General features: G+C 37.8%; 3 protein-coding genes and 1 long non-coding RNA gene across 4 annotated transcripts in view; all 4 read right to left on the bottom strand.

Annotated features, from left to right (window-relative positions):
* The window catches only part of LOC135244213 (uncharacterized), an 84251-nt gene that overhangs the window by 23963 nt on the left and 38530 nt on the right, over nucleotides 1–21758 (bottom strand). The window lies entirely within an intron of this gene.
* LOC135243389 (uncharacterized) lies at nucleotides 2783–9522 on the bottom strand. Its single transcript, XM_064315178.1, has 11 exons — nucleotides 9076–9522; nucleotides 8489–8563; nucleotides 8000–8149; nucleotides 7830–7907; nucleotides 7385–7477; nucleotides 5864–5964; nucleotides 5058–5145; nucleotides 4469–4543; nucleotides 3627–3776; nucleotides 3460–3537; nucleotides 2783–3083 (listed from the first exon to the last, which is right to left on the bottom strand). The coding sequence occupies exons 1-11, from the start codon at nucleotides 9202–9204 to the stop codon at nucleotides 2982–2984; spliced, it is 1119 nt and encodes a 372-aa protein (XP_064171248.1). The 5' UTR covers nucleotides 9205–9522; the 3' UTR covers nucleotides 2783–2981.
* Nucleotides 11340–13727, bottom strand: LOC135243706 (interferon a3-like). The gene is made up of 5 exons (XM_064315702.1): nucleotides 13226–13727; nucleotides 12937–13011; nucleotides 12017–12166; nucleotides 11847–11924; nucleotides 11340–11504 (listed from the first exon to the last, which is right to left on the bottom strand). Exons 1-5 carry the CDS (start codon nucleotides 13352–13354, stop codon nucleotides 11403–11405), a joined length of 534 nt encoding a protein of 177 aa, XP_064171772.1. The 5' UTR covers nucleotides 13355–13727; the 3' UTR covers nucleotides 11340–11402.
* On the bottom strand, nucleotides 15409–17196 carry LOC135244115 (interferon a3-like). Its single transcript, XM_064316321.1, has 5 exons — nucleotides 17050–17196; nucleotides 16766–16840; nucleotides 16402–16554; nucleotides 16179–16265; nucleotides 15409–15820 (listed from the first exon to the last, which is right to left on the bottom strand). Exons 1-5 carry the CDS (start codon nucleotides 17194–17196, stop codon nucleotides 15731–15733), a joined length of 552 nt encoding a protein of 183 aa, XP_064172391.1. The 3' UTR covers nucleotides 15409–15730.

Raw genomic sequence — 21758 nt, 5'->3', positions numbered from 1 at the left:
AAGAATTTGTGAGACTATGGCGATGATTCTTTAAGGAAATACTTTTTATTGATTAAAACTAAGAGCATAATATTGTTTTACATTCAGGGAATTTTTCATTTGCAGGTCATATGAAACAGGAGAGAGATACTATCTAAAGACATTCTGCCGATTTCATGGTTTGCATACGCACAAAAAATAATGAAAAAAAAACTCTTTAGCATATACAGATTGGTTGCGTTTACGCCGTTATTCAGGCTTAGTTGATTCTAATTTACTTATAAAATATATTTAGCATTACTGACCAACAAGCATGCAGCATAATTTATAATTTAAGCAAATCTGAATGAAACTCAGCAGTGCGATCCCTCTCCCTAAGTTAAATAATCATAAAACTGCATGTGGATCAGTGCACAGTCTGTGATCTCTGTCTATCCCAAGGCCTAAGGCCAGTTTTGCCAATGAAACGTTGGACATCATATAACTTTTTCCTAAAATAGACAATTTTTAGATCCCATATCCGTTCTATATTATTATAGTGAAAAAATAACATCTTTTAACACTGTTAACCAATTATAGGCTTACAAACGATGATGAATCATATGTGTATGTATATATATACACTTACCGGCCACTTCAATAGGTGACAAGAGTGGCACCCGTTGTGGTCTTCTGCTGCTGTAGCCCATCTGCTTCAAGGTTTGACGTGTTGTGTGTTCAGAGATGTTCTTCTGCATACCTCGGTTGTAACGAGTGGTTATTTGACTTACTGTTGCCTTTCTATCAGCTCGAACCAGTCTGGCCATTCTCCTCTGACCTCTGCCATCAACAAGGCATTTTCGCCCAGAGAACTGCCGTTCACTGGATATTTTCTCTTTTTCGGACCATTCTCTGTAAACCCTAGAGATGGTTGTGCGTGAAAATCCCAGTAGATCAGCAGTTTCTCAAATACTCAAACCAGCCCGTCTGGCACCAACGACCATGCCATGTTCAAAGTCACTTAAATCACCTTGCTTCCTCATTCTGATGCTTGGTTTGAAATTCAGCAGATCGTCTTGACCATGTCTGCATGCCTAAATGCATTGAGTTGCTGCCACGTGATTGGCTGATTAGATATTTGCATTAACGGGTGCAGTTATCCAGTAGAGGGAGCTCTAATACAAGTGTGAACTGCAGCAGCTGACGCGCTACTTCTGTAATACGACGTTTGTCACTCGTGCCTCATCCAATATTCTCCACTACAAGACTTGTCTGCACAGATTCCATTGCCGCAATAAACGTATGTATATTTAGTGAAAGTTTTTAATGAAATGCGTTTATACGACCACTATGTTTATCAATCATCACTATCAAGCGAGCGAGCTAGCTAACATATTTGGTTCACTTTAGAAAACTAGCTGGCTAGCAAGCGTTTATGAAGTGGCAGTGAGCACATATGCAGCGTAGGATCTGCATTTCCAGAGGACATCGCTGTATTCTCAAATAAATAACCAGCCAAAATAAAATGGTGATTGAATGCATCACACATGTGTTCTTTTATCTGAGATAATGCTATTAGCTACTATATGGTGTCAATAGCCAACGCGTTATTGCAAGCGAGTGTGTCATCTAGTCACGCGTCATCGTAGCAAGCTAACCAGACAGTAAAAACGCCGATAAAACACTTCTAACGTGGATCATTTTAAGCCATGTTATCTAGCTTTGTCGTGATAACATGAGAGAAGGATTGCTGCTGGAGAAGTGAATCAACCAACAGTTAGCGCGGGTAACCTGCATGAAAGTGCATTGTATTTTTTTTTCCACGTATTTCATCCAGTCAATTTAATTTCATCTAACGTTACATTTGCTTCACTCATTAGCTCCGCTAGATAATGTCTTACTCTTTGAGATCATGTAGTAGAAATAAAATAAGAAAATATAATTCATTTAACTTACTGAGAATATATAAGAAATAATAAGGCTGTGTCAATAGCTAATGCGTTATTGCGAGCGAGTGTGTCATCTAGTCACGCGTCAGAGCGCATTGTAGTTATTTTCACCACCAAATTCTTATGGACAGGGAAGCTCGCTAGATGAAGTCTTACTCTTTGAGATCATGTAGTAGGGATAAAATAAGAAAATATAATTGGTTTACTGAGAATAGATACTAAGAAATAATAATAACAAATTAATAACAACAATAATAATATTCATAAAAATGCACGTTTGAAACTGGAAAACTGATTTTTTTAAATTCATTTTTTATAGATGGCTGGAAAAGAAAGGAGTAAAAGCAAGGTGTGGAGTTATTTTGATTTCACACACTTAAAGATGGTCTTAATATATATATATATAATTAATTTTATCATTTAAAATTTTTTTACATTTTTTTATCTAAAAATGTCTTTGTGTGTTTATTTTTATTTTTATTTGTTTGCTTATAAGTTAAATGTTCTTAAATATAGAAACTTTAATAAAATATAAGTTTTTCAAATTGATTTGAAAATGTTGCACTTTTTGACAAAATATCGGTCAAAACATCGGTAATCCGTGGGCTAGGACTCTCCAAAATCGGGATCGGCATCGGACCCAAAAATCCGGCATCGGTCGGGCTCTAATATATATATATTTGACCATTTATGTCATTTCTTATTCCCTTATTTTAGTGTGTATAAATAGACTTGTGCAAGAAAAATTTATTGTTTAGACATGATATATGAAGGACAGTCAATTAATTATTCACAATCATTTCCTGTTGTTGTCAGTTGTCTTCAGAAAGGGAAAAACTTCAACATTTTTTTAAATATAATTTAATATTTTGGTATTCATTTCGGTCACATTTACAATAGGAAAACATCAACTTTTTCAATTACATTTTACCATATAAATAAATAAATAAATAAATAAATAAATAAATAAATTTACAGATAAACAATACACTTTGAAATAGCAGTAAATACTGTATGTAATATTGTGATCCCATCATATGCAAAGTCTTTCTAAGACAAAGCGTGCTTCAGGAATTAATTCACTGGTGCCTTCATTGCAGCCGAAATTAGGTCCAGCATTTTAAGATGACGAAGTACTTCTCTTCTGATGAGTTCCCATGAATGTGCGTCGTACTTCTGAAAAATAGGAAACCATATAAAATAACTTAACTGCTTAATGGCTATTTTCATACATTGCAAGCTTTGTTAACGTGTAACTATAGTTTAGGGCATATATACCACAATAAACAAGTGAAAAATAATTTCGTAAACACTAATTTAACTTTTTTTTTAGTTTTTTTTTTTTACTTTGTTTCATCTTTATTCATTTCAATACCTATTAATTGTATTTACTTCTCTGCATTTTTTTGAAACCATTTTTTGTTCAATGTATGAGAAGTAGTGTATAAAGTTAGGGTTATTATTATTATTATATTTATAATAATAATAATAATTATTATTATTATTATATATTCACATATGTATGACAATGAATGACTTCACAATAACTTACCTTCTGCTTTAAGACATTCTTTTTCAACTTTCTGAAGTATCGATTCAGTCTCTTCTCATATTTACTTGCAGAAGAAACCTGTGAGACATTGATGAAGGGTTAGACTGTTTCCTGTATATTTGGCAAGATTTTGAACAGGTCTATTTCCTATTAGGCTGTCTACTTACACATTTCTGAAGTTCGCCAGACTGGCGGTGAAGGGCAGCGCGAAAATGTGTCAGTTTCAGCCTGTTCCATGTCACAGCATCCAAATTCCCATCAAACAGTTTGATGATCTGATCAATGAACTCGTGCAGGAATTTCACTTTGTCATCCACCTACATAGGAAGGAAACATTTCTTTATGATTCTGAAGTGGATGAGTGGCTAGTAGACAATCAACAGCTCTTAACTAATCAATAGAGGTCCCACCAGGGTCAGTGTTGGGCCCACTTTCATTCAGTCCCTGCAGTAATGATGATTTTCCCTCTTCGTGCCTTTCTGTAGATTTGCAAATGTATGCAGATGAAAGTTATCTATGTAAATTTATGTGAAAGATCAAGCCGCAAATGGCATGTGGCCAAACAGCAGCCATTTTCCATTAACTGGTTAAACTATATGTATCTCAAGTTTGAGAGTGGCGAGTGTGAGTGTGGGGGAAAACTTTGTTTTCTGATTTTAAATGTACAGCTCTCATCTTAACTCAAATGTTTAGTTTAAACGATCTGTTAAAATGACGGTTAATATTCAGACTTATGTTCACCTGTGATGGAATTACATTCAAATGAGCAGTGTAGCTAAATCTGTTAAATCTGTATGGTGCGTTGACACAATTTTTGACCTGCTACTGTTTATATCCATTGTATCATTGGGTAAGTAAAGTAAAGCAAGTGTCTGAAGCATAACATCCCTGTAGACAACTGTATCGTTTTCATCAGAATTTCAAATCGCCTTCAAACTGAATTCCTGTCTATAGGAAGGCATGAGACAACTCTGGCTAATTAGACAAGTCAGAAACAATGAATACATACCTGTGCTTTGTGGATGCTGGTGTAGAGGGTTTTTGGGAAGGGTACGTGTACCCTAGCATCAGTAATATCTCCACCCTACAAAACAAAGTGACTTTAGTATGATTATAAATGGCATCTGACTGAGCCTCAATTCCCAAGTAAACAAGACGATCTGATAATTATAACCCGAGGCATTCCACACATCAACAAGCAATGCTGTATGAACATGCGACGTTATGATATTTAAAAGGCACAGTGCTACTTGAGTATTTTTTCCCCTAACCATTGTATTTTTCTACTTTTCGTGCTGCACGAGCGTCGCGCGTGTGATGTGAATTTTTGGAAGACATTTGAAAAGTCATGCTTTAATTTGCTGCCGTCACAGGTAATAGCAGTTCTTACGGTTGTACCTCACAAAATAAAATTAAAAAATAACATTTTGCTACGGTAGAAAAATATTGCTACTTAGGAAAGAAGTTAACATACGGGATCGAACCAAATAGCCTTTAATATAAATATTATTTTACTCGGTTAATTAAATTCGATTAATTATTAAATTTGCACACAAAAAAAGACGACGTACTGGCGAAAAAGCAGGTTGAAAACTCACCATCTCACTGAGCAACGACAAGGATTCGCCGCTCACCCGCCTGAATCCGTGTTGAATCCAGTTGCAGCCGTCACAGAAGTCTTGTGCGCTGCAAACAATAAACAAGTATAAGAACTTTCTCGCGTCCATGGCTTACACGGTAGATTTAGCTTCTTCTGCTCTTGGTTTGCAATATACGGCATTGTGTCTGTGTGTGGTGGCTTATATATGTAGGCTATATGAAGTAGAAAAGCAAAAACTAATTTTTAAAAGGGAAAACGAAGAAAGTGTGAAATTTCCTGGTCAACTTTCACTTTCCATCTACCATGCGGGGAATTACTGCTATAGTGAGCCTGCAGTCTACGGCATTCCGTGCTCAACAGTACGCACACACATAAATTATGCTGTATAAAAAACAATCAACATAAAAATCATAAACAGATATGAAGTGTGACTAAAATTGTTTGACTATTTACATAACTTACTTTAAAGCCTCATAGCTCACAGCGTGTACAGGTAGGCTACAAGACGGGTTTTCAGTAAATTGTCTTCCAGGCACCATATGGCCAGCTCAGTTGGCTACAGCGTTTATATTTCCAAGGGTCTGATGCAACGTCCTGTAAACAGACTTAGTGTATATTTTTCTTAAATATTAAGTAGCTAAAAGTAACACAGCAGATTTTGTCTTATAATCTTTGCTGTGGTCCTGTATTTGCAATCGAAGAAGTCTACTCCTCCGTCTTCTGAGTTCTGCTCTGCCCACTCGGTCCGAGTACCAAACTTCGGCCACCTATCTAGGTTACTTACGGGTCGAACAGAATACATACGGACTTCGTGTCGCTTTTCGTCCGCTTTGTGAACTTTGGCTATCCCCATCGAGGAAAAGCAATTCCAAGGTTGTCTCTGGTTTTTCAACAAGCCCTGTAGGCTAGTTCTGCCCTTTCGCTGTACTTGTGCTTCTTCACCTCCCCAATTGCAGTAGCTAGCTACAAACGCTCTGCTGAAAACTGATCCCTCACAGGCTTCGTCGACACCCACACCCTCCCCTCCCCGCACAGAAAAGAGCCTCTCGCCCAGGAACGTCCCAAACACATTTTAGAAGAAGAAATACAGGCAGAGGAGCACAGATTGGGCAAATGTGTGCAATCACAGAAACTGCCAGTGCATCGTAGATGTGACTGAACATGGTCATTTTATAATATTTTCAAGGTGAAATCCGGCATAGTATGCCTCTAATAAAAGGGAATTTTAATGAAACTCAACAATGCGATCCCTCTCCCAAAATAAATGAAATTATAGCAAGCACGGAACCGTCCAGACCCACGGCGCAACTCACTTCCACAGACACATTTTAGTTGGCACCACCTGCGCATGCGTCCTACTAAAGGAAGCACCACCTCCGCATGCGTCCCACAAAACGTCCCTCAAAGGTCATCTGTGAGTGACCACAATTTGCCATGCATAGCCCATGGTGCCAGTTCCTGCGCGCCATGGGAAAAACAGCCTCAGCCCGTCTGTGATTACCGTCTATCCTGCGCTCTCAGAAAAGGGGTTCTTTGGTTTGTCTTCTCAGGGGGATCCTTTTTAGCTCTTTATGGAACCATATGGTACGTGTCAAAAACCCTGAAAGCTCCCACATTGAAATATTTTGCCTGACAAAAAAAACTTTGTCTAGATACGGTTTCTCTGTGGAGACAGAGGAGCCTTTTGGAACCTGTTCTTCTGAGAGCGCCCAATGTCCATTCTGCCAATAAAACATGTTGCCAATAATCAAACTTTTCCCTGGAAAACACCCATATAAATTATTTTTGATTCAATATATACTATTATGTACTGTGAAAAAAATGACATTTAAGAACAATGTGGCAGCTTTTTAACACTGTTAACCCCTAATAGACTAACAGTAAATCATGAATTGCGTGTATTTTTGACCATATATGTCTTTTCCTCTTCCTTTATCAAAGTATGTATAAATGTATTTGTGCGGTCGGACACTAAGAGAAACATCTAATGTTCTGTACATGATTTATGAAGGCCTGTCAATTAATTATTCAATCATTTCTTTTTGCCAGTCATTGTCTTCAGAAAGGGAAAAGGCTACAAAAATTGTTAAAATATCATTTTATTTTTTGGTCTCCAACATCACATTTCCAACATGAATACATCAACTTTTTCAATTTTATTGTATCATGTAAAAATAAATAAATAAATAAGTAAATAAATAAATAAGTAAATAAATAAATACATTTACAGATAAACAATACACTTTGAAATACTGTATGTAATATTTTGATCCCATCATATGCAAAGTCTTTCTTAGACAAAGCGTGCTTCAGTAATTAATTCACTGATGTCTTCGTTGCAGCCATAATGAGGTCCAGCCTTTGAAGATGACGTAATACTTCTTTTCTGATGAGTTCCCATGAATGTGCGTCGTACTTCTGAAAAATAGGAAACCATATAAAATAACTTCACTGCTTTATGGCTATTTTTATACATTGCTAGCTTAGTTAACGTGTAACTATAGTTTAGGGCATATATACCGCACTAAACAAGTGAAAAGTACAATAAGAAAAAAGTAATTTAACAGTTTTTTTTTAAGTTGTTTCATCTTTATTCAATTCAATACCTATTGATTGTATCTATGTTTTTTTTTTGGAAACCATTATCAGTGCAATGTATGAAGTAGTGTATAAAATTATTATTATTATTATTATTATTATTATTATTATTATTATTATTATTGCACTGTTTCTCATATGCATGATGACAAATGACTTTGCAATAACTTACCCTCTGCTTTAAGATATTCTTTTTTAACTTCCTGAAGTATCGATTCAGTCTCTTCTCATATTTGCTCGCAGAAGAAACCTGTGAGACATTGATAAAGGATTAGTCTATTTCCCATATATTTGGCAAGGCTTTGAACAAGTCTATTTCCTTATTATGCTGCATCTACTTACACATTTCTGAAGTTCGCGAGACTGGCGGTCAAGGATAATGAGAAAATGCTCCAGTTTCAGCCTGTTCCATGTCACAGCATCCAAATTCCCATCAAACAGTTTGATGATCTGATCAATGGAAGCGTGTACGAATTTGACTTTGTCATCCACCTGCATAGGAACAAAACGATCTGTTAAAATGACGGTTAATATTCAGACTTATGTTCACCTGTGATGGAATTACATTAAAATGAGCAGTGTAGCTAAATCTGTTAAATCTGTATGGTGCGTTGACACAATTTTTGACCTGCTACTGTTCATATCCATTGTATCATTGGGTAAGTAAGTAAGGTAAGTAAAGTAAAGCAAGTGTCTGAAGCATAACATCCCTGTAGACAATTGTATCGTTTTCATCTGAATTTCAAATCGCCTTCAAACTGAATTCCTGTCTATAGGAAGGCATGAGACAACTCTGGCTAATTAGACAAGTCAGAAACAATGAATACATACCTGTGCTTTGTGGATGCTGGTGTAGAGGGTTTTTGGGAAGGGTACGTGTACCCTAGCATCAGTAATATCTCCACCCTACAAAACAAAATGACTTTAGTATGATTATAAATGGCATCTGACTGAGCCTCAATTCCCAAGTAAACAAGACGATCTGATAATTATAACCCGAGGCATTCCACACATCAACAAGCAATGCTGTATGAACATGCGACGTTATGATATTTAAAAGGCACAGTGCTACTTGGGTATTTTTCCCCCTAACCATTGTATTTTTCTACTTTTCGTGCTGCACGAGCGTCGCGCGTGTGCTGTGAATTTTTGGAAGACATTTGAAAATTCATGCTTTAATTTGCTGCCGTCACAGGTAGTCGCAGTTCTTACGGTTGTACCTCACAAAATAAAATAAAAAAATAACATTTTGCTGCGGTAGAAAAATATTGCTACTTAGGAAAGAAGTTAGCATACGGGATCGAACCCAATAGCCTTTAATATAAATCCTATTTTACTCGGTTAATTAAATTCGATTAATTATTAAATTTGCACAAAAAAAGACGACGTACTGGCGAAAAAGCAGGTTGAAAACTCACCATCTCACTGAGCAACGACAAGGATTCGCCGCTCACCCGCCTGAATCCGTGTTGAATCCAGTTGCAGCCGTCACAGAAGTCTTGTGCGCTGCAAACAATAAACAAGTATAAGAACTTTCTCGCGTCCATGGCTTACACGGTAGATTTAGCTTCTTCCGCTCTTGGTTTGCAATATACGGCATTGTGTCTGTGTGTGGTGGCTTTTATATGTAGGTTATATGAAGTAGAAAAGCAAAAACTAATTTTTAAAAGGGAAAACGAAGAAAGTGTGAAATTTCCTGGTCAACTTTCACTTTCCATCTACCATGCGGGGAATTACTGCTATAGTGAGCCTGCAGTCTACGGAATTCCGTGCTCAACAGTACGCACACACATTAATTATGCTGTATAAAAACCAATCAACATAAAAATCATAAACAGATATGAAGTGTCACTAAAATTGTTTGACTATTTACATAACTTACTTTAAAGCCTCATAGCTCACAGCGTGTACAGGTAGGCTACAAGACGGGTTTTCAGTAAATTGTCCATATGGCCAGCTCAGTTGGCTACAGCGTTTATATTTCCAAGGGTCTGATGCAACGTCCTGTAAACAGACTTGGTGTATATTTTTCTTAAATATTAAGTAGCTAAAAGTAACACAGCAGATTTTGTCTTATAATCTTTGCTGTGGTCCTGTATTTGCAATCGAAGAAGTCTACTCCTCCGTCTTCTGAGTTCTGCTCTGCCCACTCGGTCCGAGTACCAAACTTCGGCCACCTATCTAGGTTACTTACGGGTCGAACAGAATACATACGGACTTCGTGTCGCTTTTCGTCCGCTTTGTGAACTTTGGCTATCCCCATCGAGGAAAAGCAATTCCAAGGTTGTCTCTGGTTTTTCAACAAGCCCTGTAGGCCAGTTCTGCCCTTTCGCTGTACTTGTGCTTCTTCACCTCCCCAATTGCAGTAGCTAGCTACAAACGCTCTGCTGAAAACTGATCCCTCACAGGCTTCGTCGACACCCACACCCTCCCCTCCCCGCACAGAAAAGAGCCTCTCGCCCAGGAACGTCCCAAACACATTTTAGAAGAAGAAATACAGGCAGAGGAGCACAGATTGGGCAAATGTGTGCAATCACAGAAACTGCCAGTGCATCGTAGATGTGACTGAACATGGTCATTTTATAATATTTTCAAGGTGAAAATCCCGCATAGTATGCCTCTAATAAAAGGGAATTTTAATGAAACTCAACAATGCGATCCCTCTCCCAAAATAAATGAAATTATAGCAAGCACGGAACCGTCCAGACCCACGGCGCAACTCACTTCCACAGACACATTTTAGTTGGCACCACCTGCGCATGCGTCCTACTAAAGGAAGCACCACCTCCGCATGCGTCCCACAAAACGTCCCTCAAAGGTCATCTGTGAGTGACCACAATTTGCCATGCATAGCCCATGGTGCCAGTTCCTGTGCGCCATGGGAAAAACAGCCTCAGCCCGTCTGTGATTACCGTCTATCCTGCGCTCTCAGAAAAGGGGTTCTTTGGTTTGTCTTCTCAGGGGGATCCTTTTTAGCTCTTTATGGAACCATATGGTACGTGTCAAAAACCCTGAAAGCTCCCACATTGAAATATTTTGCCTGACAAAAAAACTTTGTCTAGATACGGTTTCTCTGTGGAGACAGAGGAGCCTTTTGGAACCTGTTCTTCTGAGAGCACCCAAAGTCCATTCTGGCAATAAAACATGTTGCCAATAATCAAACTTTTCCCTGGAAAACACCCATATAAATTATTTTTGATTCAATATACACTATTATGTACTGTGAAAAAAATGACATTTAAGAACAATGTGGCAGCTTTTTAACACTGTTTACCCCTAATAGGCTAACAGTAAACCATGAATTGCGTGAATTTTTGACCATTTATGTCTTTTCCTCTTCCTTTATCAAAGTATGTATGAATGTATTTGTGCGGTCTGACACTAAGAGAAACATCTAATGTTTTGTACATGATTTATGAAGGCCTGTCAATTAATTATTTAATCATTTCTTTTGCCAGTCATTGTCTTCAGAAAGGGAAAAGGCTACAAAAATTGTAAAAATATCATTTTATTTTTTGGTCTCCAACATCACATTTCCAACATGAATACATCAACTTTTTCAATTTTATTGTATCATGTAAAAATAAATAAATAAATAAACAAATAAACAAATAAATAAATAAATAAATAAATAAATAAATAAATAAATACATTTACAGATAAACAATACACTTTGAAATACTGTATGTAATATTTTGATCCCATCATATGCAAAGTCTTTCTTAGACAAAGCGTGCTTCAGTAATTAATTAATTGATGTCTTCATTGCAGCCATAATGAGGTCCAGCCTTTGAAGATGACGTAATACTTCTTTTCTGATGAGTTCCCATGAATGTGCGTCGTACTTCTGAAAAATAGGAAACCATATAAAATAACTTCACTGCTTCATGGCTATTTTTATACATTGCTAGCTTAGTTAATGTGTAACTATAGTTTAGGGCATATATACCGCACTAAACAAGTGAAAAGTACAATAAGAAAAAAGTAATTTAACAGTTTTTTTTTAACGTTGTTTCATCTTCATTCAATTCAATACCTATTGATTGTATCTATGTTTTTTTTTTTTTTTTTGGAAACCATTATCAGTGCAATGTATGAAGTAGTGTATAAAATTATTATTATTATTATTATTATTATTATTGCACTGTTTCTCATATGCATGATGACAAATGACTTTGCAATAACTTACCCTCTGCTTTAAGATATTCTTTTTTAACTTCTTGAAGTATTGATTCAGTCTCTTCTCATATTTGCTCGCAGAAGAAACCTGTGAGACATTGATAAAGGATTAGTCTATTTCCCATATATTTGGCAAGGCTTTGAACAGGTCTATTTCCTTATTATGCTGCATCTACTTACACATTTCTTAAGTTCGCGAGACTGGCGGTCAAGGACAATGAGAAAATGCTCCAGTTTCAGCCTGTTCCATGTCACAGCATCCAAATTCCCATCAAACAGTTTGATGATCTGATCAATGGAAGCGTGCACGAATTTGACTTTGTCATCCACCTACATAGGAACAAAACATTGTTTATGATCGTGAAGTGGTTGAGTGGGTAGTAGACAATCAACAACTCTTAACTAATCAATAGGGATCCCACCAGGGTCAGTGTTGGGCCCACTTTCATTCAGTCCCTTCAGTAATGTTGATTTACCCTCTTCTTGCCCTTCTGTAGATTTGCAAATGTATGCAGATGAAGCAGTTATCTATGTACATCTATGTGAAAGAGCAAGCCGCAAATGGCAAACAGCAGCCATGGTGCATTAACTGGTCAAACTACTTCTATCTCCAGCATGAGGGTGGCGAGTGTGAGTGTGGGGGAAAACGGTGTTTCCTGATTTTAAATGTCAAGCTCTCAGCTTAAACTGAAATGTTTCGTTTAAAAGAGCTGTTAAAATGGTGGCTAATAATCAGGCTTATGTTCACCTGCAATGGAACTGCATGGAAATTATCAGTGTAGCTAAATCAGGCAAGGTTCATTGATGGTTTTTGACCTGCTACTGTTCATGTCTATTGTCTGATTGAGTGGGTGCACAGTAAAATACCCAGTGTTAATTCAACTCTTAACAGATAACACTTTGCCCCACATTCCAGTTATAAGTAATGAAATAAGTACATAGCTGTTCTCTTTACATCACTACTGTCTGAAACATAACACCACTATACACAATTTCATCAGTTTGTTTCAGAAATTTGAATCGCCCTCAAACTGATTTCCTGGCTATAGGCAGGAGGCCACCCTGGCTGATTAGACAAGTCGGAAACAATAAATGCATACCTGTGCTTTTTTGATGCTGCTGTAGATAATTGTTGGGAAGGGTACAGGTACTCTATCATCAGTAATATTTCCACCCTACAAAACAAAGTGATTTTAGTATGACTACAAAGGGCATCTGACTGAGCCCCAATTTCCAAGTAAACAAGAAAACCGACTCATAGCAACACGAATGTGAATTTATTGGATGACATGTTTGCCAAATTCATGGCTGCAGTAAAGAAAATATTAGAAAGTCGGAAAACGTTAACACACCGGGTCAAACCAGCGAAAAAGTATGTTGAAAACTCACCATCTCACTGAGCAATGACAGGGATTCGCCGCTCGCCCACTTGAATCTGTGCTGAATCCAGTCGCAGCCTTTACAGAAGTCCTGTGCGCTGCAAACAATAAACAAGTATAAGAATTTTCTCGCGTCCATGGCTTACAACGTTTACTTTGATTATTCCGTTCTTGGTTTGAAATGTACCCCATTGTGACTGTGTGTGGTGGCTTATATTTACAGTCTGAAAAGCAAAAGGAAATTTGGAAAAGTGAAATTCCTGGAGTAGCCTACTTCACTTTCGCTTTCCATCTACCGCGCAGGGAATTACCGCCGTAGCGAGTCTACATTCTGTGCTCTAGCACGCACACAAATTATGTTGTATAAATAACAATAAACATAAAAATCATAGACAAATATGTAATATGAGAGAAATCGTTGTTTGCCTATTTACATAATTTACTTAAAGCCCGTTAGCTCACAACGCGTACTGGACGGTTGTACCAGTAAATTGACTTCCAGCGAACGTACAGCCAGCACAGTAGGCAACAGCACTTGTATTTCCACAAGTCTGATGCCGCGTCATGTAAGCAGACTTGGCCTCATTTCATCTTTAATATTAATAGACAACAATATCACGTCGCATTAATATAATCATATAAGGTGCGAAGACTGGTCTGGCACACATTTTGCTCTCCAGGAATACTGAGCCGACATGCAATTTTTTGCTGTTCTTGGGAAGTGTCGCAAACCATTATAGTCTGGTGACGGTTGTTACTTTCAGAATAACCCCGCTATTATCAAGACTCAACAATAAAGGAATGTATAAAAATTGGAGTTACAAAGTTTGTCTTTCTGCAGGATTAGGTATGTATACTCGGCAGAAATTTTCTATTGCCTCGTCAAAGCACTCTTGCCTCATCTTGTTGCCTCAAGATGTTACCCTCGGGGATCCTCCAGGCTTGATGACGAAACTTTTTTTGCTTTCGTTTTCCTTGTATGAGGCAACTCTAGAAAAGAGGGAAGCCCTCTTCCGCTTACGGTTTAGTGATGCAACCTCAGCTCTATGATGTTCAGCTGCACTCGATGTGGGTGGTTTCCAGTGCAGTGGCGTCAATAGTGTTGATGACACCTGGTGCGGTCGACCGTTGGTGTCACCCGATGTTGTCGACCGGAGGGGAGGGGGGGGGGGGTGCTGTTTGATGTTGCCGAACGGGGTTATGCATTCAAACGACAAAGCGCTTATCGACACATTAATAGGCCTACCGCTAATTAAAGCAGCCGGCAGTAAACTAAATCGTGGACATTACCTGTTTCAACCCGTCGTAACACACAACACTGCACGAAAAATGTATTGCCAGTCATTTCGGTGTCACCCCACCCCCCAACCCCCCCCCCCCCCCCCCAACGAAGGGTGTCACCCGGTGCGGTCCGCACCCCCCTAGTGACGCCTCTGTTCGCCTAAGTGCTAGAGCAGACCTACAGCTTCCACGTTAACAGTACACACAGACACAAACACATACACACACATACATACAATACTGGCACAAATTATGGAAACAATTGAATATTAAAATATTAATGCAATATCTTCCAACAATTGCTCTTTTTGGTATACGATATGTAAGAAATATAATATCAACATAAAACAAAAATGAAGAAATCATTTGCATTTATGGGAAACAAACAATCGTCATTACTCCTCCCTATATGTATTAATTGATACACTATATGGACAAAAGTATGTGGACACCTGGCATGCAACATCTCATCCAAAATAATGGCCATTAATATGGAGTTGGTCCACCCTTTTCTCCTATAACAACCTCCACTCTTCTGGGAAGGCTTTATCCAACATGTTGGAGAATTGCTCCTGGGATTTGCTTCAATTCAGTAACTCGTGAGGTCGGGCACTGATTGAGCGATTAGGCTTCCCTCGCAGTTGGTTTTTCCAAATGATCCCAAAGGATCCCAAAACTAACTTTTTTTATTTGGGCAAAACTGCATCTGCAAATTATACTCGCAAATAGCGAAATGTTCACAAAAAAATGTAAAACAGTAAGAAGACTCATAACAGACGATGTTCTTGAATCGCAAACACATTTTATTTGTCACTTGCTTTTGTTGCGTAACATGTTCTTTTTAAATATAACATTTACATTGTAAAACTTTGCAAAAAATGTCTGTAGCTTTGAGTACAATTAAAACAGGTGCATGTTTAAATTCATACATTTAAATAAATAGGTCCATCATTATAAATAAATATTAATTTAAATAAATACATATATGCACAAACATAAGATGTGATTTCATTTAACAATGACATGTAACAATTATACAGTCTCTCTCTCTCTCTCTGTCTCTCTCTCTCACACACACACACACACACACACACACACACACACACACTACAAAAGCAGTCAGCATTGTTTTCATTGCTCCCGATGCAGCTGGATAGGTGTCCATTGGTACGTTTTCTTCCACAGTGAAATTTAGCGCGCTTTCTGTAAATCAACATCGTGTTTGCCACCAGGACTATTTTTCCGTGCTGGCTAGGATATCCAGTCTTCGTAAATGTGTCAGAACTTCAGCTCGGACTTTCTCCCAGTCTTCGGCGCTGTAGTTCTGCCAACAAAAGAACACGTTTATTAAGACGAACATGTTTAATAATGAATAATTACATAGCTGACATAGAGGTGAGCAGCATCTGTATCCGTTCAACCCAGAAAGCGAGCTGTATCTGCATCTGTGTGTTGAAAGAAACCTGGAAGTGGCACCGTGGGGCAGCGTAAACTACAAGTTGTGTACCCAACAGAAAATGCAGGTTTTCTTGCATAAATGCACATGTTTATTACGGGAACTGGCTGTGTGGAAATCAACCAATCAGTAATCGAATGAATGAATGAATTAATGAATGAATGAATGAATGAATACCCCAAGAAACATTGGCAGAATTTTTTTGGTTGAAAGTCGTCATTCTTACCGTGCTTTCCTGAAGCATTTTCTTGAAATATATTTTTATTTTCTTATACCAACTTGAGTGAGATGCCCGGGACTTCAGTGTTTTTATCTGTGCAGACAAAAAAGGAAAAGACACTGTCATCTGAATGTTTTAAATGACAATGATACATCATTTTGGCTGAATATCAGCGGTACTGTTTATCGTGTTCTGCAATCTGAAAGGGAGGTGCGAAGTTTGGCCTTACGCATTCTTTCAGCTCCGAAGCCTGGCGATCGAGGTTGAGTTGGAACATCTGCAGCTTTTTTGGGTCCCGCGTGACAGTATCATATTTGCCATTGATATACAGCTCTTTAATGTTGTTTATGACTTCATGGATGAAGATGATGCGTTCCTCAGCCTATACAGGAGAAATCATGTTGGCATTTAGTTCAATGTATTGGAATTTAAATATGATTCTCAACGTAGGCTTCGCAGATCATCACAATTTCTGACGGTGATGGACAGATGTGCTCTTGAGAAGACCCTCTTAAGAAATATGCACAAGATTCAGGACAGTTTGATGCAAATGTACATATAGTCATATAACGTGACATAATCTTAAACCATACCTGCAAGTTTTTAGTATGTTCGTAGAGTCTGTTTAGGTTGTGAACATTGGATTTTCGTTGTGTAACTTCATCACCCTTTAGAAGAAAACATGCAGAATTTTAGAAACAGGGACATTACAATTAAGGATGATAGGATAATATGTCTACATTTTAACACTGTCGCTGAACAATGGTGCATGAACACATTATAATATTCCAAAAAATAATGTTCCTCTTATCGAGAAATTCTGTCTACGTCATGAGATTGTATATCTGTCATGAAGTAATTTTTAATCGATACTCACCATTTGTTCAAGCAGTTGTATGGAATAATAGCTGACCACTTTGAAATTGCTTTGAGAGCCTTTATCTCGAGGATGCATCCACATGCATCCTCGAGCGAGGTTCAAGAGCATCAGAATGCAGTACATCCGTACGGCGTTTAGATTCATTGTCATGCTTTCGCTTTAGGAAGTCAACAGCGGCGCCGAGTAATCTGGAGTTGATTTGTGTCCGAGCGAAGATCCGATCCGATTTGAAGCGATTAAGTAAGAACGCAGGTACACGTTTTGTGTCTTGCTTGCTCCTCTCGAGCCTTAATGTTTTCCTACTCTTTCCTCCACACAGCTCGGGTTTATAAAGGGGATCCATGATGTTCAAAAAATGAAATTGCAGAAGGTAGGATTTCCCTGGGCGGTTTCCAGTCGTGCACACCTTGTTTTCGCTTTGAAAGATAGCTACGACTGGACCTATAGGCCTATAGCCGGATGAAAGATCGGGTGTCTGGAAAAGCACTTGTCCTGATGTTTGACTTTCTAAAGCGTTATTATTTTGTTGTTCTTTCGGAATTTTATTGATAAAAATGAAACGGCGGTAATAGTGACAGAAAATATATCTTATTATATCTGGATTTTTTTCTGAGATTTAACTGCAAAGCAAAATATAGGCTACATTAATATTTTTGAAAAATGAAATAAAATCCATTAATACATAGCCTATCTACCTACATACATACATACAGTGCAGTCCGTAAGTATTTGGACACTGACACATTTTTGTTATTTCGGCTCTGTAGGCTGCTCCAGCCCATTGGATTTTAAATAAAACAGTGAATATGAGATTAAAGTGCAGACTGTCAGTTTTAATTTGAGGTTATTTACATCCATATCGACTGATCGGTAAAGGAATTCGTGTAAAAACAATTCTTACAGAGTTTGTGCGAACTCTATGAGTTTGTGAGCTTATATGAGTGGACTCATATAAGCTCTGTTAGCGTTGAATTGACACTAGATATTTTAGTGTGTATTTAGACTTGTCAACCACGCTTTCGCCATCGGTAATTTCAAGATGATAATAATACATTATATAATACCTCTACTTCAAAATCGTAATGAATAGCCTACACTGTCTTCTTAACTGGCCTTCAGAATCTTCGTCGAATATACTGTTTTTAATTTTTTTGAATCCAAGATACGTGGTGTAAATGTATATATAGTGTAAATGTACATATTATTGACACTGAAAGGTTGAACTCGCGTATTTTAGCCATTAATTTCTAATGATGAAAACAATTTTAACAAAAGGTCTACACAATCTTAATCTAATCTTTTCCACGAAGAATACAGCTGTTAATGTTTTTCCCAGGGAAATTTACACATGCACAACTTTCCTGAAGCACCTGAGTCTTAGAAAATTGGTTCGGATGATGAAGAACAAGCTTGCCATGTATTAAAATGCTCACCAGAGGGCAGTTGTTACACGCAATGGACTGACTGTTGGAAATAAAGTAACACCTTCAAAGGAAAAGAAAAAAACAAAAACAAAAAAACAGTGGCAGTCGCGTATTGGCAGTGTGCTAGTTTGGCAGTAATTTCTTGTATTATGCATGTTTTATTAAAATCTTGTGCAGTGCTTTTTCAATGACTGCATATTTTACGCTGTACCTTTCTCAGTCATTCGGAATGTGTATGATTTCAATTGGGAATCAGTGGAGAGTGTTTTATGCTTATAATAGGTGTGACTTACACAAGCCTCAGTTTGCATCCTTCTGAGGACAAACATCATTCAGGTCCCCACAAAGTTGTATATTTCTCCACACTGTACAAACCCTTGTTGTATATTTCTCCACTTTTTTACAACATAAAACAAATTTCTTCACACAATTTTTAATTGTTTTTTTAATACCAAATAGTTGTGATTATACAAACGTAGCTTTCATTTTCAATTGTAACTCAAGTCTAATAGGTTATTTTAAATGTAAATGTATCACAATGTACACAGTTTACACGGGGAAAATAGACTGTGTAAAATATGTAATACTCAGTATAGTATATTTTTTATACAAATGTATTTACTACAATTTTAAAATGTTTTTATTCTTAACATGGCTTATGAATTTACAACCATAGAGTGAATCCAGGCCGTAATGTGGGTAGTTCAACAGAGATCCTTGATATATTCTTTAAGATGTAATACTGTAGATCACAAGCGACCATTGTAGATCTACCATCCTGTAGGTTTTCACTCCAAGCCTAACAAATAACAAAAGAGGTGCGCTTTGTTAGGGTTGGAGTGAAAAACTATAGGATGATAGATCTCCAGGACCAGAGTTGGTTACCACTGCTTTTGTCTATTTATCAGGATCCTGCTCCAAAAATACCCTGTAGTGTCAGGATATACCACACAAAAGACACTCAAGAAGGTCATAGCTACAACTTGGCCGGCCTTTCTTTTTTTATCATTCATTATTTTACAAGAATTTAAATATTTTCAATTCTTCCTGCATGCATAACTTGAATATAGCATTTTTACATTTGCTGTGCATATTTGTTATATATTTCGCAATCTGCCGCTTTTGGATTCTGTTGGTATATTTGTTTTCATCATGATTAATTTCATCTTATTGTAAATGCCATGTGCACTATTGTAAATACGGAAGTCCAGGCGATGGATTAAAACAGATTCTGTTTGGTTATTTATTAAATAATGTAAATTCTGAATAATAAAACTGCAAAACAGCAAAACATGTATACAGTAAACGTGCAGGATATTTGTGTAGTCCACTGCTGGTACAGTTGTCCATTTTTTTAAAACTGAAAATATAAAGTATGTATTTAATTATTTATTTAAATAGCTGCACAGGTCCTTTTGCTACACGTGTGAATACACGCGTAGTGACAGGCACGTAGAGTCACACATGCTGAGGGAAACGTGCATGCACATGCTTGGAAATTTCTGAAAGTCCAGAGCCAGCGCTGCTGTGGCTTGCTCAACGTCGCGTCAATGACCACGAGTTCAGCAGGAACATTGCAAATAAGGAACAGAGACACTCTTTACGCAGAAATGAAAGTTTCTCTTTCTCCTGCACATTTTTGGTCCTGTCTCTCATAACACTCTAACCTGTATTCTAGGTCCAGTGCCCCACAAAATGGCTGACATCTTGAAGAACAGGCTTCATTTCCAGCTCAAAGGTCAATGTTCTTCCCCACCAATTGTTAAATGGTGGCATTTGTGCTTGACCACATGACCGTACAATAAAACGTTTCAGCAGGAACCCCTGTGGGGAAATGGTTTATGAACGTTTATGTGAATAAATAAACAAAACAGGGCTGTCCAGCCCTGTTCCTGGAGATCTGTTGTCCTGTAGGTTTTCAGGACGGTAGATCTCCAGGGACAGGGTTTTAAGGCTGTCAAATGTGCCATGAAATTGAGTTCGAATATTAGCTTTTGTAATTAGTTATATATTATTAGTAATATATTCGAATATAATTTGCCTATGATTCACAAAAATAAGCTGCTTATTGTCGGGCGCAATATGCACGTGATGCTTCCTCTGAACTGGCCTATGTGTTATTTTCCACAAGCGGGCAGTAGAATAGAGGACATTGGTGAATTTTAATACTAGGTTACTACATCTGGGGCCTCATTTATAAAACGTATTTTAGATCAACTGTGTGGTGTGGCGCGTGCGTAGAAAATCACGTCAAAGTAGTGATTTATAAAATTTAAACATGACTCGATTTGACCGTGGAAACGGTCGCGGCTCTACGTCAGGTCTTCACTTGACGTATGCATGCAAGTTCATTTTATAAATGAGCCCCCTGCAGTTTCTATAGCCTAATGCGCAAATGAATAAAGCACTTTCTCGTGGATGTAATTTGCCACAAATCGGCATTTATTAATCAGGGAAATGACTGTTCATAGGAAATCCCTGTTTATTTCTTAACACAAAAACTATTCAAACGGCTAATACCTGTAGCCTAAAACTACAAATTACTTACTCTGTTTAGTTTAACTTCTTTCATCATCCAATTTTATCAAAATCTTCAGAATAGAAAGGAAACATAGCCTGCCATGGGAACATTATTTAGCCTAAGTTGTTAGCTGACCAGATCTGTTGAACGAAGTGAAAAAAGAGACTGGCTCGCGAGGCTAGCTGACCAGTAACGTTAGGTGTGCATGGAGCTGAAAGTATCACCGGAGGTTATTGGCAAGGAAAACCAGACGATCCACTTGCCCTGGGTCCATGGAAGAACGTTTTTTGTTGGCAGAGGAAGTAACGTTAGCACAGGAAATGAACTTTGCGTGCATGAACATGATTAGCCGCATTAAATTAAAGCCTGCATGTTAATTACAATACGCGGGATCCAAAACTAATATTCGAATGCTCAAATTTAGGTTAGAACTTTAAAAAAAGAAAGATTTTCGAATAGTTTTCGAACTTCGAATATTTTTTGACAGCCGTAGAGGGTTTGGCAGCCCTGAAATAAAAGCTCACATTTTCCATACTGTTCCAGGGTCACATCTACTTTGTGTCATCTCTGCGTAATGTTTTCTGAAAACTATGTTAACATCTCTGCTGCTTCTGAAACAGGACTGAAAGTCAGGACGAAGGCTTCATTGAGTAGTACAGACACGTGAGTTTGGGAGGAGGGGGCGCGCTCCTCTCGCCGGGCTTCAGCGGGATCACGGGCGTGTTTTTCTTTTTCTGTTCTTTCACGGGAAGCCGGGACCG

Source organism: Anguilla rostrata, chromosome 17 (genome assembly GCF_018555375.3).
Source record: "Anguilla rostrata isolate EN2019 chromosome 17, ASM1855537v3, whole genome shotgun sequence".
NCBI classification, from domain to species: Eukaryota; Metazoa; Chordata; class Actinopteri; order Anguilliformes; family Anguillidae; genus Anguilla; species Anguilla rostrata.
Note: the sequence above shows the minus strand (reverse complement) of the source record. Positions and strands in the feature narration are given on the sequence as shown.